The 14,669-nt window shown below is 45.8% G+C and overlaps 1 protein-coding gene across 4 annotated transcripts in view; it reads left to right on the top strand.

Annotated features, from left to right (window-relative positions):
- The window catches only part of D2HGDH (D-2-hydroxyglutarate dehydrogenase), a 55,592-nt gene extending 41,398 nt beyond the window's left edge, over window positions 1-14,194 (top strand). For all 4 annotated transcript variants that reach the window (XM_085884816.1, XM_085884817.1, XM_085884815.1 and 1 more), the window contains exons 8-10: window positions 4,595-4,740; window positions 4,835-5,000; window positions 13,180-14,194. In XM_085884816.1, coding sequence (XP_085740942.1) covers window positions 4,595-4,740; window positions 4,835-5,000; window positions 13,180-13,439 — 572 coding nt within the window. In that variant the 3' untranslated portion in view covers window positions 13,440-14,194. The remainder of the gene's footprint in view (window positions 1-4,594; window positions 4,741-4,834; window positions 5,001-13,179) is intronic.
- Window positions 14,195-14,669: the final 475 nt, after the last annotated feature.

Here is a 14,669-nt window from a genome sequence, read left to right as displayed (position 1 = left end):
ACCATGTAAACCTGTACTAACCTGTTTCATGGTCGGGTTGTCGGTGACTACACCGTCTCCCCCACCAGGTTTCCTGGTGAGGAGGGTGTTTGGATATGGACACCCAGCAGGATTAAAAACAAAACCTGTCAAAGGGCAGAGGAGCTCCCTGTGAGCAAATGGCCATCTGTATCTAATGCCCAACTGTGTCTGCAGATGTCCTCCTGCAGTTGGGTGACTTTGTAAAAAAATTTAGGATGGTGGCAGGATTTGTATTCCGGTCACCATAAAACACTTCATTTCGCAAAACCCAGAAATGCAAAGAAAACTGAAAACCCACTCCGTGGGAGTACCTCCTGCGCTGCTGCCCTTCGCAAAGCAACTCACTGGATAACGGGATTGTGGCAAAGCCTTCGGGACCCCCATTCTTTGAAAGGAGGAAAAGCACGGGGTAAACTTCCTGGGTGACATTGCAGTGGAGTGTGGCAGAGTGGTGCTTTGGCGTCGTCCACCAGACAGCAGTCTCCTTGGGTTAACCTGAGACGGTCCATTTGGGTGGGTGCCTGGAATATCATATCCCTAAGAGAGGATGATCACCTGCCTCTGTTATCATCTGAGCTCCACTGTTCGAACATCGGTATTGCAGCACTGTTGAGGTTCAGACACCGGTAGTGGCGAGGTCATGGCGGGCGGTTACACCTACTCTTGGTCTGGTCACTCTTATGATTACCATGATCAAGGAGTTGCTGTAGTGTCCAATAAGCTGTCTCCCATGACAGTTGAGGTAACACCGGTCAATGGGCGTATCATGAGACGAAGGATTCGTCACTCCTTGGGTGTCATTTCCCTGGTCGCTGAATATGCTTCGACTGAGGCGAGTGATCTCACCATGAAGGATGCATTTTATGCCGCGCTCGAGTCTGTGGTTGATCAGTGCCCCAGGCGAGATACCCTTTTAATCTTGGGGGATTTCAATGCATCAATTGGAACTGATAGGGATGGTTATGCGACATGTGTTTGTCTGGAACTGTGAACCAGAACGACACGAAGTTCCTTGACGTTGAAAGAAGTCGTGGACTTCAGGTGGCTGGCTCATAGTTTGTGCCCACAGGCTCATCGCTGGACTTGGTATTTCAATGCTGGCGGTGTGGCAAAGGAGATTGACCATGTGCTTATTGGTGGTCTCTGGGAGGATGAACCAGAACTGCAGCATATACCAGGGTGCTCAGTTCCTCAATACCGACCACAGGCTTGTTGTTGCAACTCTGAAGTTGCAACTTAAATCCGGGAGAATGGTACCATCCCAGCCTAGGCTGGATATTGGCAAGCTCAAGGATGAAAGGGTAGCTGAGGAGTTTGCGAGTAGGCTGAGTGGGAATTTAGGGGGTCTGGGTGCTTCAGGAAATCCTGAAGAGTTGTGGCGTGCCTTTACGACTACCATCCTTGATGTTGCCGGTGGATGTCTTGGAACTCACCATCGGGCAAAGAAGAATATTGTCTCTCAAGGGACACTGGATACCATTGACCAGAGTTGCAGGGCCAGGCTTAATGGCAGAGCTGAACTGTTCAGGGAGCTGAGGCGTTAAACTGTACGTACACTGTGTGTGGACAAGGAGGCCTATGTGTGAGGAATCTTTGAGGGGGTAGAGCATCACCTGTGGTCAAGTGATTCTCGTCCTGCTTACAGGGGAATTCGTGCATTGCGTTCGTCCAAGCCCATCCCTCTGTGTAATGCAGTTAGAGCGGAGGGTGGTGGGCCTTTGACAGAGGAGACCGAAGAGAAATCTCGCTGTGCTGGTTACTTTACCAGGCTGACTCACCAGTTGTTGAGTTGGATGTCAGGGGTGTCACTCGTCCTATTGCTGACCCTCCAATCAACTGTGATCCACCTTCGTTTGTGGAAACACGGGCTGCGGTGAGCCTGTTGAAATGGGGTAAACCTCCTGGGATCTGTGGCATCCATGCTGCACTTCTCAAGGCTGGTGGAAATGCTGCACTCGTGTCGTTGCATGCAGTTCTGTGCTCTGTTTGGAACACAGGCATCATCCCAACTGACTGGAAGAGGGGCCTTGTTGTCCCTCTCTGGAAAGGGAAGGGTGATCGCCAGAACTGCAACAACTACCGAGGGGTGACGCTGCTCTCAGTGCTGAGCAAGGTCTTTGCTCGGATAATTATTGAGAAGGTTCGTCACCATCTGCTTCAACACCACTGTCTAGAGCAGTCAGGCTTTACACCAAAGATGTCAACGATTGACCGTATTCTTGCTTTTCAGGTTCTCACCGAACGCAGATGAGAGTTTCGACGGGCTGCTTGCAGCTTATATTGATCTCTGTGAAGCGTTTGATTCAGTGAATCGGGATGCCCTCTGGAGGATTCTTGGTCTTCGTGGGGTGCCACCAAAACTGATCAATCTGATTTCTGAACTATACTCTGGTACTAAGAGTGCTGTGAGATGTGGTGGTACCATCTCTGACTTATTTCCAGTTGTTACTGGAGTTCGTCAGGTGTGTGTACTGGCCCCCACACTTTTCAGCACTTGTATGGATTGGATTCTGGGGATGAAGTCAGAGAGATCAAGCTGCGGTGCATCATTTGGGAATGTCAAGATCTCGGACCTTGATTTTGCAGTCATCTTTGCAGAGACTTTAGAAACCCTTTTGGGGGCCCTTGAGGTGCTGAATGAGGAGTCGGAGCTGCTGGGATTATGGGTTTATTGAGTCAAAACTAAGATCCAGGCTTTCAATGACATCTTGGATGCTGCTGTCCTGTCTGTGTCTGTTTGTGGTGAGGATGTTGAGGTCACTGAGAGATTCACTTACCTTGACAGTGATATTCATGTCTCTACTGACTGAGAGCCAGAGGTAAATGGACGTCTATGTTGGGCCTGCGTAGTCATGGATTCACTGGATCAAAGGGTGTGGCGCTGTCTTGACCTGTGCAGGAGGACGAAAGTCCTCGTCTTCAGATCCTTCGTGCTTCCAGTCCTGCTCTTCGGTTGTGAGACTTGGACTCTGACTTGGGAATCTAGGACAGAGACTTAACTCCTTCGGTTCCAGGTCTCTTCGGAGAATCCTTGGCTATCGCTCGTCAGACTTTGTGTCCAACGAGCGGTTGCTGAGAGAAACTCAGATGAGATTTGTGGCCTGTTTCGTCTGTAAGGATCAGCTGTGACTTCATGGACTTGTAGCTTATTTTCCTGCCGCTGATCGTGCTCACCAGATTCTCTCAGCAAGGGAGCCGACTGAGTGGAGGAGGCCAACGGGCCGACCACGTGTCTCGTGGTTGCAGCAGGTTGATCGGTATCTCATGGGGATGGCCCAGGCATTTGCCTGGGGGATGGCCAGACATAGACCCCTGGAGTACCAGCACAACGTGGACGCAGTGACACGCTGCTCCGGCGCATGCTCCCATACCTGACCTGTCCTGTCCATCAGACCTGACATTGAAAGTTACACAAATGTTGCAAAACACCCAATGCAACAATGACCAGTTTTCCCAGATTGAGTTTAGAGAAAATTTATCTTGTTGATATGCCTGGCCTTTCCTGAAAGAAAAATGTGTTTGCAGCCATTTGCTGTGCACAGAGAGCCTCCAGTGCTCTCACCCAGTCAGGAGCCAGTATTAAATCACTCCTGCTTCCTTCCACTAGGATGTATCAATTGCTACAACTCGCATGAATGAGTGTTAATAGATACCTCCATTCATTAGTGACCTCCAGTGATGGTCATGAAAAAAGAAATCTGACACCCACACGCTATAACGCTTCAACAGACACCCCCTAAAATATTACGTAACACTGAGTGAAGACACCCTCCCCTCCTCCCCTTATGTCATACCTTAATCCTGGGATGCTATTTATCCCATGATTATATTTTAGTTACCTCGAACTATATTTTACAAAGTATAGGCGGTACAGTGTACCATCAATTAAACCAGGCAGCAGTCGGAATCTGTCATGACGTCATCGGACGAATCACAGAGTGATATCCATCCATCCATCCATTGGTACCATACTCTATGCAGTGTGTTGGTGCTGCCTAAGCAGTCTCCTTGGCTATCGGACACAATCCTGGACGGGTCGCCACTCCGACACAGGTTACCAGCAAGCTGGCACTCATTTTGCCGACCTCAGAAGGATGACAGGCAGAGCCAACCCCACCTGGTATTAATTCAACAGCCGAGTGGGATTTGAACTCAGGATCCTTGGATTCCAAGCTCACCACCAGAACCATTAAGCCAACACTCGGCAAACAGAGTGATACAATCGTATCTAAATATGTTCAATTGCTTTCATTTGCAAATGAGATTGTGTCTGTGGAAAAAGCCATGAAGGAATTGAAATGAAGCAATTTGCTTTCACCATTAATGTGTTGAGTACTTGCATCTTTAAATAAAGGGTACCTGGAACAAAGTTATCATTGATTTATTTAGCATTCCGTAATGGCACTGGAACCACCCCTCACCACCTGTAGCACCCTGTAAGGCGTGGACACATAGTCCACCCTCCGCCCCCACACGCTATGTAATTTTTGAACGGCCCCTATGTAGTAATGTTCTGAAATCAAATCTTCCTCAAGAATTGAGCATTATGGTTTTCCTGTTTTTACCCATTCAGGTGAATTTCCTTTCTATGTTGTTGTGGAAATGGTGGATTCAGACAGCCACGAAGACAATGAGAAGATCTCAGCTTTTTTTGAGGAGGTGATGGAGGAAGGACATGTGGCTGATGGTACAATTGCTACTACACCTGGAAAAGTGAAGGTGGGTTGAGGACTGATCTATTATACCCGGATCTGTTTTGATGTCATTTCTTGTCCTGCTCTTCACAACCAACTCTTTCCTCAACATACCGCAGACTTTATGGGCGTATCGAGAGCGCATCCCCGAGGCTATCCTCCGTGATGGTCACGTGATAAAGTACGATATCTGCGTCTCCATCAATATGATGTACGACATTGTCACTGCAACACGGCAACGATTTGCTGACAGGATCAAGAACACTCTGGGATATGGTCACTTGGGTAAGGTGCTCCACCTTCCTTCAACCCCTCATCGATGCATGCTTTTAAGTTTATCCCATAACTGGCCTTATTCAATTATTTTCTGCAGAAAGTTGTGGGAATCTTTTACAGGCCTCATGAGATCACTTCAACTCGATGATCTAAAATCATTGTGATGCAGTTTTGCTCCCCCCCAAAAAAATGAAAGACTGGTGCTCTGCTGACCAGTCACTGATTGCAGCACTTCACGGAGAATCACTTGTGGAAATTTGAGAGGAGGAAGTGCATCACATGTAAGAGCAGTAACCTTGGTCAACACAGATCTTTCAAGTTTGAAAATTGTTCAAAGGAATTGTTCTTGTTCAGTAAAACTCTTCAACTCGTAATTAATTTTTGATTATGAAGAGTCAAATAATGTCAGTAAACAGAGGGGCAATACCCCTGGGTGCTCACCTGGTAGCGGCTGGATGAGATAACCAGGGAACCACTGGGAAGCATGGATGACCCACCAAATATATAATGGAGAAGAAAGTAAATACCTACGGATTTTTTATATTTTTTTTATTATTATTATTTTTTAATACCGTGAACAAACTTTGGTACATCACGGGTGATGAAGATTGTAGTTGAGTTTCTTAGGAATTGTGTGTGCAGTTTCTGAGAAGAAAGCAAACACCTATTTTTGGGGGTACCCCGCCCCCTCCTCCCCGGTAGACCTCTTTTGACTTCGGCTGTTTTGCAGCTATTTTAAAGAGTCTGGGCGAAGGAGGAGCGAGCAAATTTAATCAAAATGCCATGGAGGCATATTCGAGCATGCATATTGGTGTGCAGATGGCTCCCCGAGAAGTAGCCAGCCACGCCAGACTCCGAAGCCGAAAATGACCTCGTTTACCTCCAAAATTGGCCACGCAACAGAGCACCGAGATTAACATGGGCCGAGGGTTTTTGGGAATGCTCTCTGGCCATGAGCATACACTGGACTCCAAATGAGGGTCGCTATGTTGTGGAGCGCCAGGGCGACCCAGACAATGTTGATCAAACCCCGGCGCTTACTTGCGCTTCGAGCTACATGCCAATATGTTCTGACCCTTAGGCTCCATCATGTCTTCTATTCTTTGGCATCCCAAAGGATTGCAGTGAGCGTCTGGGGTGCCGACTGTGGTCACGGTGCTTCGTTGCATTTGTGGTGAGGTGGCTGAAACGCTATGGTGTTTGTGGTAAGGACGTTGAAGTGGTTGTGGCGAGGAGGTCCAGCGTCGGTTACTTGTAACTGTTGTGATTTGTATTAAGGTTGGAGCATTGTGGTGAGTACAGTGAGGGTCTGAGGTGAAACGTCCGTTGGGGAATGGTGCAGTTTGAATGGGGAAATGGTGTGCTTATGCTAATGAGGCTGTCGGGGTGTGTGTGTGTGTGTGTGTGTGTGTGTGTGTGTGTGTGTGTGTGTGTGTGTGTGTGTGTGTGTGTGTGTGTGTGTGTGTGTGATCCCCTCTCTTATAGGAAGCTTTTTTTCTATGACAGACACGTTTACACACATTTCTTTCACGAGCTCTGACGCCCACCATTATATTTCCTCAGCAACGTTCTTTCACGAGCGCCGATGCCCGCCTTTTTTGAGAGTGCACGAGTCGTCATGGTAACCGTACGCAAGTGGGGCAGACACTGCGCCGCCTAAACGGCCCGCAGATATAAAACGTATTGGAGGTCCGTTCTGGGAGTAAAGCGGAGGCGAGAGAAGTGAAAGGGCGAGAGAAAGAGGAGGGAGAAGAGAACAAGAAAGAAAGCAAGAGTTGAAGCACGTGAGGGAATAAGCGAATCAGAGAGGAAGCGTGCAAGCGAGTGTGTGGTGCGCGTGTGGGTGTGAGCAATGCCGCCAACAAGTGAGGCACGGGTCGGTCACCAACAACACCAGGGTCTAAACCTGCGACAGACGATCTTGGTGCCCTCCAGATGTCGAATGGCGTTCAAGGCTGTTCGCGAGAGGGTGCACGGCAAGGCTGGGTGCTGGCGACGGATGTGACACGCACGCACATATTTCAGGACGTTTTCACTTCACGGACAACTTTCTGGTGAGCGAGACAATTCTTCCCAACCCCCCCCCCCCCCGAATGATGTGTTGGGTACCCTTGTCTGTGTTGAGCTGTAAGTAACTCAACCCCCGATAAGCATCTGCTCTTTGTCTCTTTCCTGGCATTTTGATTAATTTTGCTTTGAAATTAATTCATTTATTTACCTCAGACAATAAAAAGTTATTTTTATTTATTATTTTTATTATTAATAAATTATTTGTCGATTTGCAACCTGTCCGTGCTTGTCCTTTCATTCCATTGGTTAAGCATTGTTCGAACCGAGATAGACTGGGAGATAATTACCACAGATTTGAGCAAAAATAGTCGGCACGCACCAGCGGTTAAAACGCTCGGCCGCCCCAATTAAAATCTAATCAAGATAATATTGGTGCTTTGCCGAGGGAACGCTCCCCACTCAGGTAACCACATGACCTCTAGTTAAATGGCATAATTAGACGGTGGACACTGGAACTCGTGGTTCTAAAACAACCCACCGCACCACAACGTTAATTGTGAGCGGTGGTCCCAGGTCCGGCTCGACTGAGGACAACCGGGGATTAATCCCCCTGAGTGACAAGTTGGTGTCTCGGTACCCATGGCTGCAATAATATATATATATATATATATATATATATATATATATATATATATATATATATATATATATATATATATATATATATATATATGTATACACACACATACATGAAAAACACTCACTCACATCTCTCACCCATGAATGGGGGGAATAAACAATAAGCTCTCACCTAATCAATTACCCCAGGTGGCCAGGAGTATATAGATACATTGACTCCTCCCATGCTTTTCTCGCTGAAGAAAGCAGCATAAAGCAATAATGAAAGGCTGCGCAAGGTAAGCCCTTTGCTGTTTCAATCCCTTCCCAGAGTTCCTCCACAGCTGTAAAGACGTTCACAAATATTCCATACATGGGAATCCCAATGCTGCACACCTCCTCAGCTGCTGGACCCGTTGATTCGCCGATAAGCGATGAAAGGATTGAAGGACATGTTTCATCATAACAGATCAGCATCTCATCATTTCTGTACCAGCAGAGTGACAGAGGTTGTATTTAGCCTGCAGTGGGATGGGGGTTCTGTACAACACAGTGTGGATTTGTGTGCAAAACGGTAAAGAGGATATTTCAGAGCATTTGAGAAGTCGTTTATATGGATGAGGAATAAAACTTGGCCAAATACTGCCTTAGGGCACTCCAGCCTCCACCGAGACAGGAGAGGAGCGAGGTTCTGATTGCTCGCATTCCGTTAACTGCATGAGATGAGGAAGTCAGAAATCCAGGAATTAAGGTGACGTTGTATGCCACAGGCAGCGCTTGGCGAGGAAAGCAGGATGCCAGACTGTCGAATGTCTGAGATGTATCCAGTTAGATGGTCTTGACCTCTTGTTTGACATTTCGGGCCTCTAACCATTTCTGAGCGAGGAGCAGCAGCATATACAAAGTTGAGTGACTGGGATGGAATCCAAACTGTTCCGATTTCAGGCATTTTGAAAACAGGAAAGATTTGATATCGGCAGCAATGATGAATTTTGTTTATAATTGGAGGGTGGGACTCGTGTTTGCTGACCCCCAGGCAGATGCGATCAGGTGGTCAAAGCAGAAGGGCAGGCTGAATAGAACTGATAGAGGAGAAGCAGGAGATTGGAACAAGGGCACTGATCGTATCTGGACTTGTTGCCAAAGCAGAATTGAGGTTGAACAGAAGTTTACCTTATCGGAATTGGACACAAAGTCCATAAGACAGTGGCTACGATTGTGTATGATGGGAAAATTCTTGAACCTATTATCTGTGTTGACCTGAGCATTGTATATTCAGAAAACTTAATTTTATTTACCCATCCCATGTCGGTTGTTTACTCAATCTTGATCCAGCTATAAACCGTCAGCTTATCCTGTCTACTATCATTAGTTGGTGGATGTCCTCGATCACATGGTGTGTTTCACTCAGAGTATGTGAAATTATCATTGCACTCAACAAATTCCAAAGAAATCCTGATTGAATCTGCAGGGGCACTACATCAGTGGCACAGCCAGGCCTCAGTACCTGGGCTGAATGCATTGTCTCACAGTACTGTAGAATGGTCTGAACACACAGTGTGGTTTGTTGGGTATTTTATTGTTATGTTGCGAGTGGTGACACGGGTGTTCTCGCGTCCGAGTGGCATCAATGAAGTTGTGCTCCTCTGGAATCAAGGTGGTGTTGGAATGGAGGTATTTTCGTTTTGGTATGGGGATGATCTATAATTATCGGTGAGTTGGGTGCAGCCAGTGATGACTCAAAGAGCTTTGTGTTGTATTGGAGGTTTAAACACATTTGTTTTGGATATGGTGGGTTCAGGATTTTATTTTTTTTTTGTTTTTTGTTTTAAATCAAACTTGGTATTGGTTAATGATTTTGGTGTGTTGAGTTTTCGGTCGGCTTTAGCTCGAGTTTATTTGTGTTTAGTGAAGGTCAGGTGAGGATAACGTGTGATTCCAAGTATTTTGAGGTTCAATGATTATTTCGGGGTAGTTGTTGGTTGTATGTTGTGATTGTTGGATGGGAGTTTGAGTTACATTTGAACGGGGTTAGGAGAGTGATTGTTGATTTAGTTGGTGAGATGTTCATTCTGTTAAGTGTGAGCCATTGTTACCGCCGCCACTGAAGGTGAAGGAGATTATATTTTCACCCCTTTCTGTCTGTCTGTTTGTCTGTGTACAGGATATCTCACAAAGTTGTGGACGGATCTGGATGGAATTTTGTGAACAGGTTGCAGTGTGACAAGGACGAACTGATTAGATTTTGGTGAACATGCGGATCCGGATCCGGCTACTATAATTTTTTTTCAGTGATTCTTCATCATTGAGAGACAGGGCCAAAAACGATATAGTACTGTAATAACATGTTATTTCAAAAATGTATTGGGCCCGATATGTTCTCGTGGATCAGGCATGACGTGGCAGAGGTATGCGCTCCACCGAGTACCCTTCGAATTGGAATTGTGTTTTGTATTTTTGGAGTCTTCTCTTTTTTTTTGTATGGCAGCTTGATTGGCAGGTAGCGATCATTTTGTTGGGGCATGACTATGCTGCTGATGCTGTGCCCCTACACACTGCTACTCATTTTTCCGACCTCGGAAGGATGACAAGCTGAGTCAACCCCACCTGGTGTTAATTCAGCGACCACCAGCGGGGCTCGAACTCAGGACCCGAAGATCCCAAGCCAGCCACCCTGACCACAAAGCTAACACCAGGCTGTATTATTGGAGTAAGCAAGTGATTGTATTTATGGTGTGGTCTTGTGCTGCTATGGAAATGTCATCTGCATATGTAAGGATTGTCCACATGAGGAGAAGGTTCTGGAATGTCATGGAGAAAGAAGGTGAAAGTGCTGGGATAAGCACGGCTGCTTGCGGGACACAGTCTGGAAGGTTTTTATTTGATGAAAACGTGTCGATTGTAGCACGTGCTTGTCTGTCAGAAAGAACGTTTGAAATCCAATGTTTGTTGTTGTTGCCCTTGTTTGTTGTGAGAACATTTTACATCAGTGTCGATGTGTGTCTATGTCGAGTGTCGAACGATTGGTTAATGTCGATGGAGCAAGGTTTATGGTAAATGGTTTATGGTATCTCACCGTTGAGGTGGTGAGATAAGTAGTTGAAAGGTGTCGAGTTTTGAACCCATGTCGGTGGTGAGCTGGAGGAATATTATGGTTTATTTGAGACGAGGAGGTGCTGAAGTCCTTGGGTTGTACGACAGAGTAACTACATCGGGTGGTAAGAGGCATGATCATTCGAATTCTTGTTTGGTTTTCGAATTGGAATGATTGTGCGCTGTTTCCATATGTCCGGGATAATATTGTAAATCCATGAAGAGTTGAATGTTTGTTGGTGCTTGTAGGCCGTGTTTACCAAGATTTTTTTTAAGTGCAAGTTGGATATGAGATCTGAACTTGTTCTGGATAAGTTTTCCAACGGTGTCTGATATTTGTTCAAAACTAAAAGGAGGAACTTCATCATCGCCGTTTATTTTAATTTTGCATCTTTGTTTGATTACGTACATCTGTTTCTGCAAGTGGGGCTATAGATTGTGTGTGAGTACACTCCATGACTATGGGGGTGTAGCCTGAACTTCAGTTTCAGGACAACAGAACTGGACCCTGGGAAGGTGGGGGTGGGGGGGATGGCACATCCCCTGGTGTCTCCGGATCAGTTGAGGGTCATGACCTCCGGGGGTCTTTCCCATGCACCTGTAACGGGTATGCGTGCGAGAACCACAGTGAGGAGGCTTTCCGGGGCTGTGCCTTGGTGGCGGTGCCTCCAGGGGCCATGGGGGCCTTCATGAGGATCTTCCCAGGCAAATGGGCTAGCAGACCCTCTCTGAGGCTTGGGACAGCTCAGCATATGATGACCTGCCATGCTCGGCTGGGTGATGGATGTGGGTCCATGCAAACCTTGGTCACTCAGACTGTCATTGGATAACCAACCAGAGCATCTGTGGAAAGTTGTGTTGGTCAGTGGAAAGTAAAGTTTGGTTAAGGCCCAATAGTCTGCGACAATCTATTGAGAGATAATCCACTAATATTGGGAAACCACAGTGGACTATCTGTGGATAAACATTCCACAGATAGTGTGCTGTGATTCAACGGGAATTTAGCTTGTTACCAGGACTCTGGACAAATTGGATTGTGACAGAATGGCTCAAGCAGGCACTGATGAGCATTGAACAACGGTTTCACCCCCACCGCTTTATTGAGGATCTCTCAGCTGCCTGTCTCGCCCACACTTTAGGTAAAGGGAATCCATAGCCTTGCAGAGTATTGAACAATAAAGAAATGTACTGTGCTGTGTGTGATACGTGGTAATGGGAAAGGTTTCACTCCGAGACGTGTACCTCTATCCATGCAACGGCCTTTGTATATAGCCTGTGCAATTAATTAGTGGGGTCGGTGCAAATTTGGATTTATGTTCAACTGACCAAGTTGGTAACAGATGACATCCACTGGGAGGGTGGGGGGGAGGGGGAGGACTTGTTCAAGTAGATTGGGATTGTGTTAAATTGTCCTTAAGGTCGGCCTGTGGGGTTTCAGTTGTTAGATTTTAGGCCTTAACCACCAGGGAAGTTGTGGTGTGCTTGGGGGGGGGGGGGGAGCAATTATGCAGTTCTCAGAACCTTTTGAACATCTCCAGTGTTGCTCTCTCTGATATCTGTCCTTCACCCTTCCCTATCTAGTCCAGGATGTATGCATTCTTCCAGTAAACCCCCTCTGGTTAAACTCACAAAATCCAGGCTCACTGCACACTTCAATTATTTTATTCCTCGCATCTCCCATCGATGGAACCACTGTCCAGAGGCTGTTGTGTCTCGCTCTTCCCTCCGGTGATTCAAGCAAGCAGTGCACTGCCATCTCCTGTCATCCCCAACTTTGTCCCATGATCTTTATTAGCCACATTAATCTTTCCTAACCCAAGCATCGTATTTGCTCGTTTCAGTGTTTTCTCTACTCTTCGCTTTCCTCTTATCATCTTCATTCATTCCCCCGAGGTTTGTCCCACTGTCGGAACTATCGTACTCTTCCACGAGCCTCGCTTCTGTAAAGAAACAATAAAAAGAAGTTTCTGTCTGTTTCTACATTTCTGGAGGGATAACACTGTCCTGAGTTAGTGGCTAGTAAGGTTAAGTTGCCGTCGTCATGTTCCTCAATGTTGTGGACCAGATGAGGTCAGGTAAGTGAGGATGTGTTAAGATCAACTTATTTCAGTTGAGGAACTGTCCTGCTTTTGGGGTGCAGTTGGGTGCACAACCTGCTCCTGTCCATCTGTCTACGTCTGTTCTGTCCAGGGCATCACGTTTTTCCACATTTGAGCTTTTGTCATCAAATTTGCAACAAACCTTTTATTTTGAGAATATGGAGAACACGAAGTCATAAATCTTCCATTTTTATTTTATTATTTAGCTGTTGTTCTCCTTAAGTTCAGTTGGAGTACAAAGTGGATGTGCTCTGCGTTTTGAGATGCTTTTGAGTTTATTCTGTTATGACGTCCACTCTTGCACAACAATATACAATCTTGATCACCCTTTTCTTTCCTTCCCCTTATTTTTCTCTCCAACCCTCAAGGTGATGGAAACCTCCACCTAAATATATCTTTGACCACACCTGACCCCACATTGCACTCTGACCTCAATGATTTTATATATGGCTGGACTGCAAAGCATCGTGGGAGTGTATCTGCAGAGCATGGATTGGGTGTCCTCAAGCGTCATGCAATTGGCTACAGCAAGTCATCTGATGCGATCGCTTTAATGCGGAGGCTCAAGAATATGATGGATCCCAAGGGCATCTTGAACCCCTATAAAGTCCTTCCATCAGAGTTGTAGCACTTTACTGTGCAAGCCTCATCCTGTTACATTTCAGCTTGAGTGCAAAATGCCAAAATATTTAGGTTTTGCTTTTTGTTGGACAGTCATTGTCCTGTCCTTTTTCTTCTTCTTCTTCTTATTTTGTGTGCAGCGCAAGGATGCAAGTAGCAACAATGGCTGAAGGTGCAGCTGTGCTGCTGATGAAATGCTCGTTGTAGGTTCGGACAGGAATTAGTAATTTGTTCATGGTGCCGGCGATTGCTCGCCTACTCTTTGCGAAGGACGCCATGGGATCTTCAACATCCACCAACTAATGCCGGCAGATGGGATTCCCAGTGCAACGTCCATCTGAGGGACTGGTCTATAAATTGCTATGACACCCACATGGTGCTCTGTCAATTTGTAAAGTAGCAATGGTAAACTAGATTTTCGAAACCACTTATCAGTCATCCATGGAAGATTGCTCCCGTTTAAAAAGTTACGTTTCGTGTAAGGAACCTGATTTTGGTTTGCCGATTCGATGGAGGTTTGAGTCGTCTCGTGCTTTTCATTTGGCCTCATTCTAAAATGTATTTTTTTTTTTTGGTTAAATGACGAGTTAGAATAAATGATCATGATTTAGATGTTATGATCAAACAGATTTTCATGGAATTGTGAAATAATACAAAATGTATTCCATCATCGTGCACTTTAGGTTGAAAATAGTATATTTTATCGACGTAATCTTTCCTTGGAACCTTGTAACAAGTGGGCTAAATAAATTTGATACAAGAGCATTCGTGTAAGCTCTTTCACTTTTGGAACTCCGGTATTTTACAATGGTATTATTTAATGGAGAATTTTTTTTTTTGACATTCTTGAATAAAATTAATTTGTTTCATGTTTTCCACCCTTCTTCGTCAGAAAAATGGTAGAAAAAGAAATTTATTTGATCTGTACAAAACACTGACGTGGATTAAAAAAATGTATATTTTTAAAAAGGTCCATTGGACCAGCAGCTTATTTGGGTCCTGGCCTAATATTGTAATCCAACTTTGGTGGCATTCTAACTGGTGGGTCTGGAGAAGAAGATTTTTGAAGGAATTTGCTAAGTCCGCCATTTTGACCTACTTAAAGTCACGTGACCGGAACGAGCTTTGCGATCCCCGTTACCAGTCAGGAGCGGAACATTCCTGCCAAGTTCCAGCCACATCGGCCCAGCGGTTTGGCTGGAGAAGTCGAAATGAGAGACGGACAGACGGACGGTGC

The sequence above is a fragment of the Eptatretus burgeri genome, chromosome 6 (genome assembly GCF_056783735.1).
Source record: "Eptatretus burgeri isolate ZD-2024b chromosome 6, Ebu_testis_v1, whole genome shotgun sequence".
In the NCBI taxonomy this organism is placed as follows: domain Eukaryota; kingdom Metazoa; phylum Chordata; class Myxini; order Myxiniformes; family Myxinidae; genus Eptatretus; species Eptatretus burgeri.
Note: the sequence above shows the minus strand (reverse complement) of the source record. Positions and strands in the feature narration are given on the sequence as shown.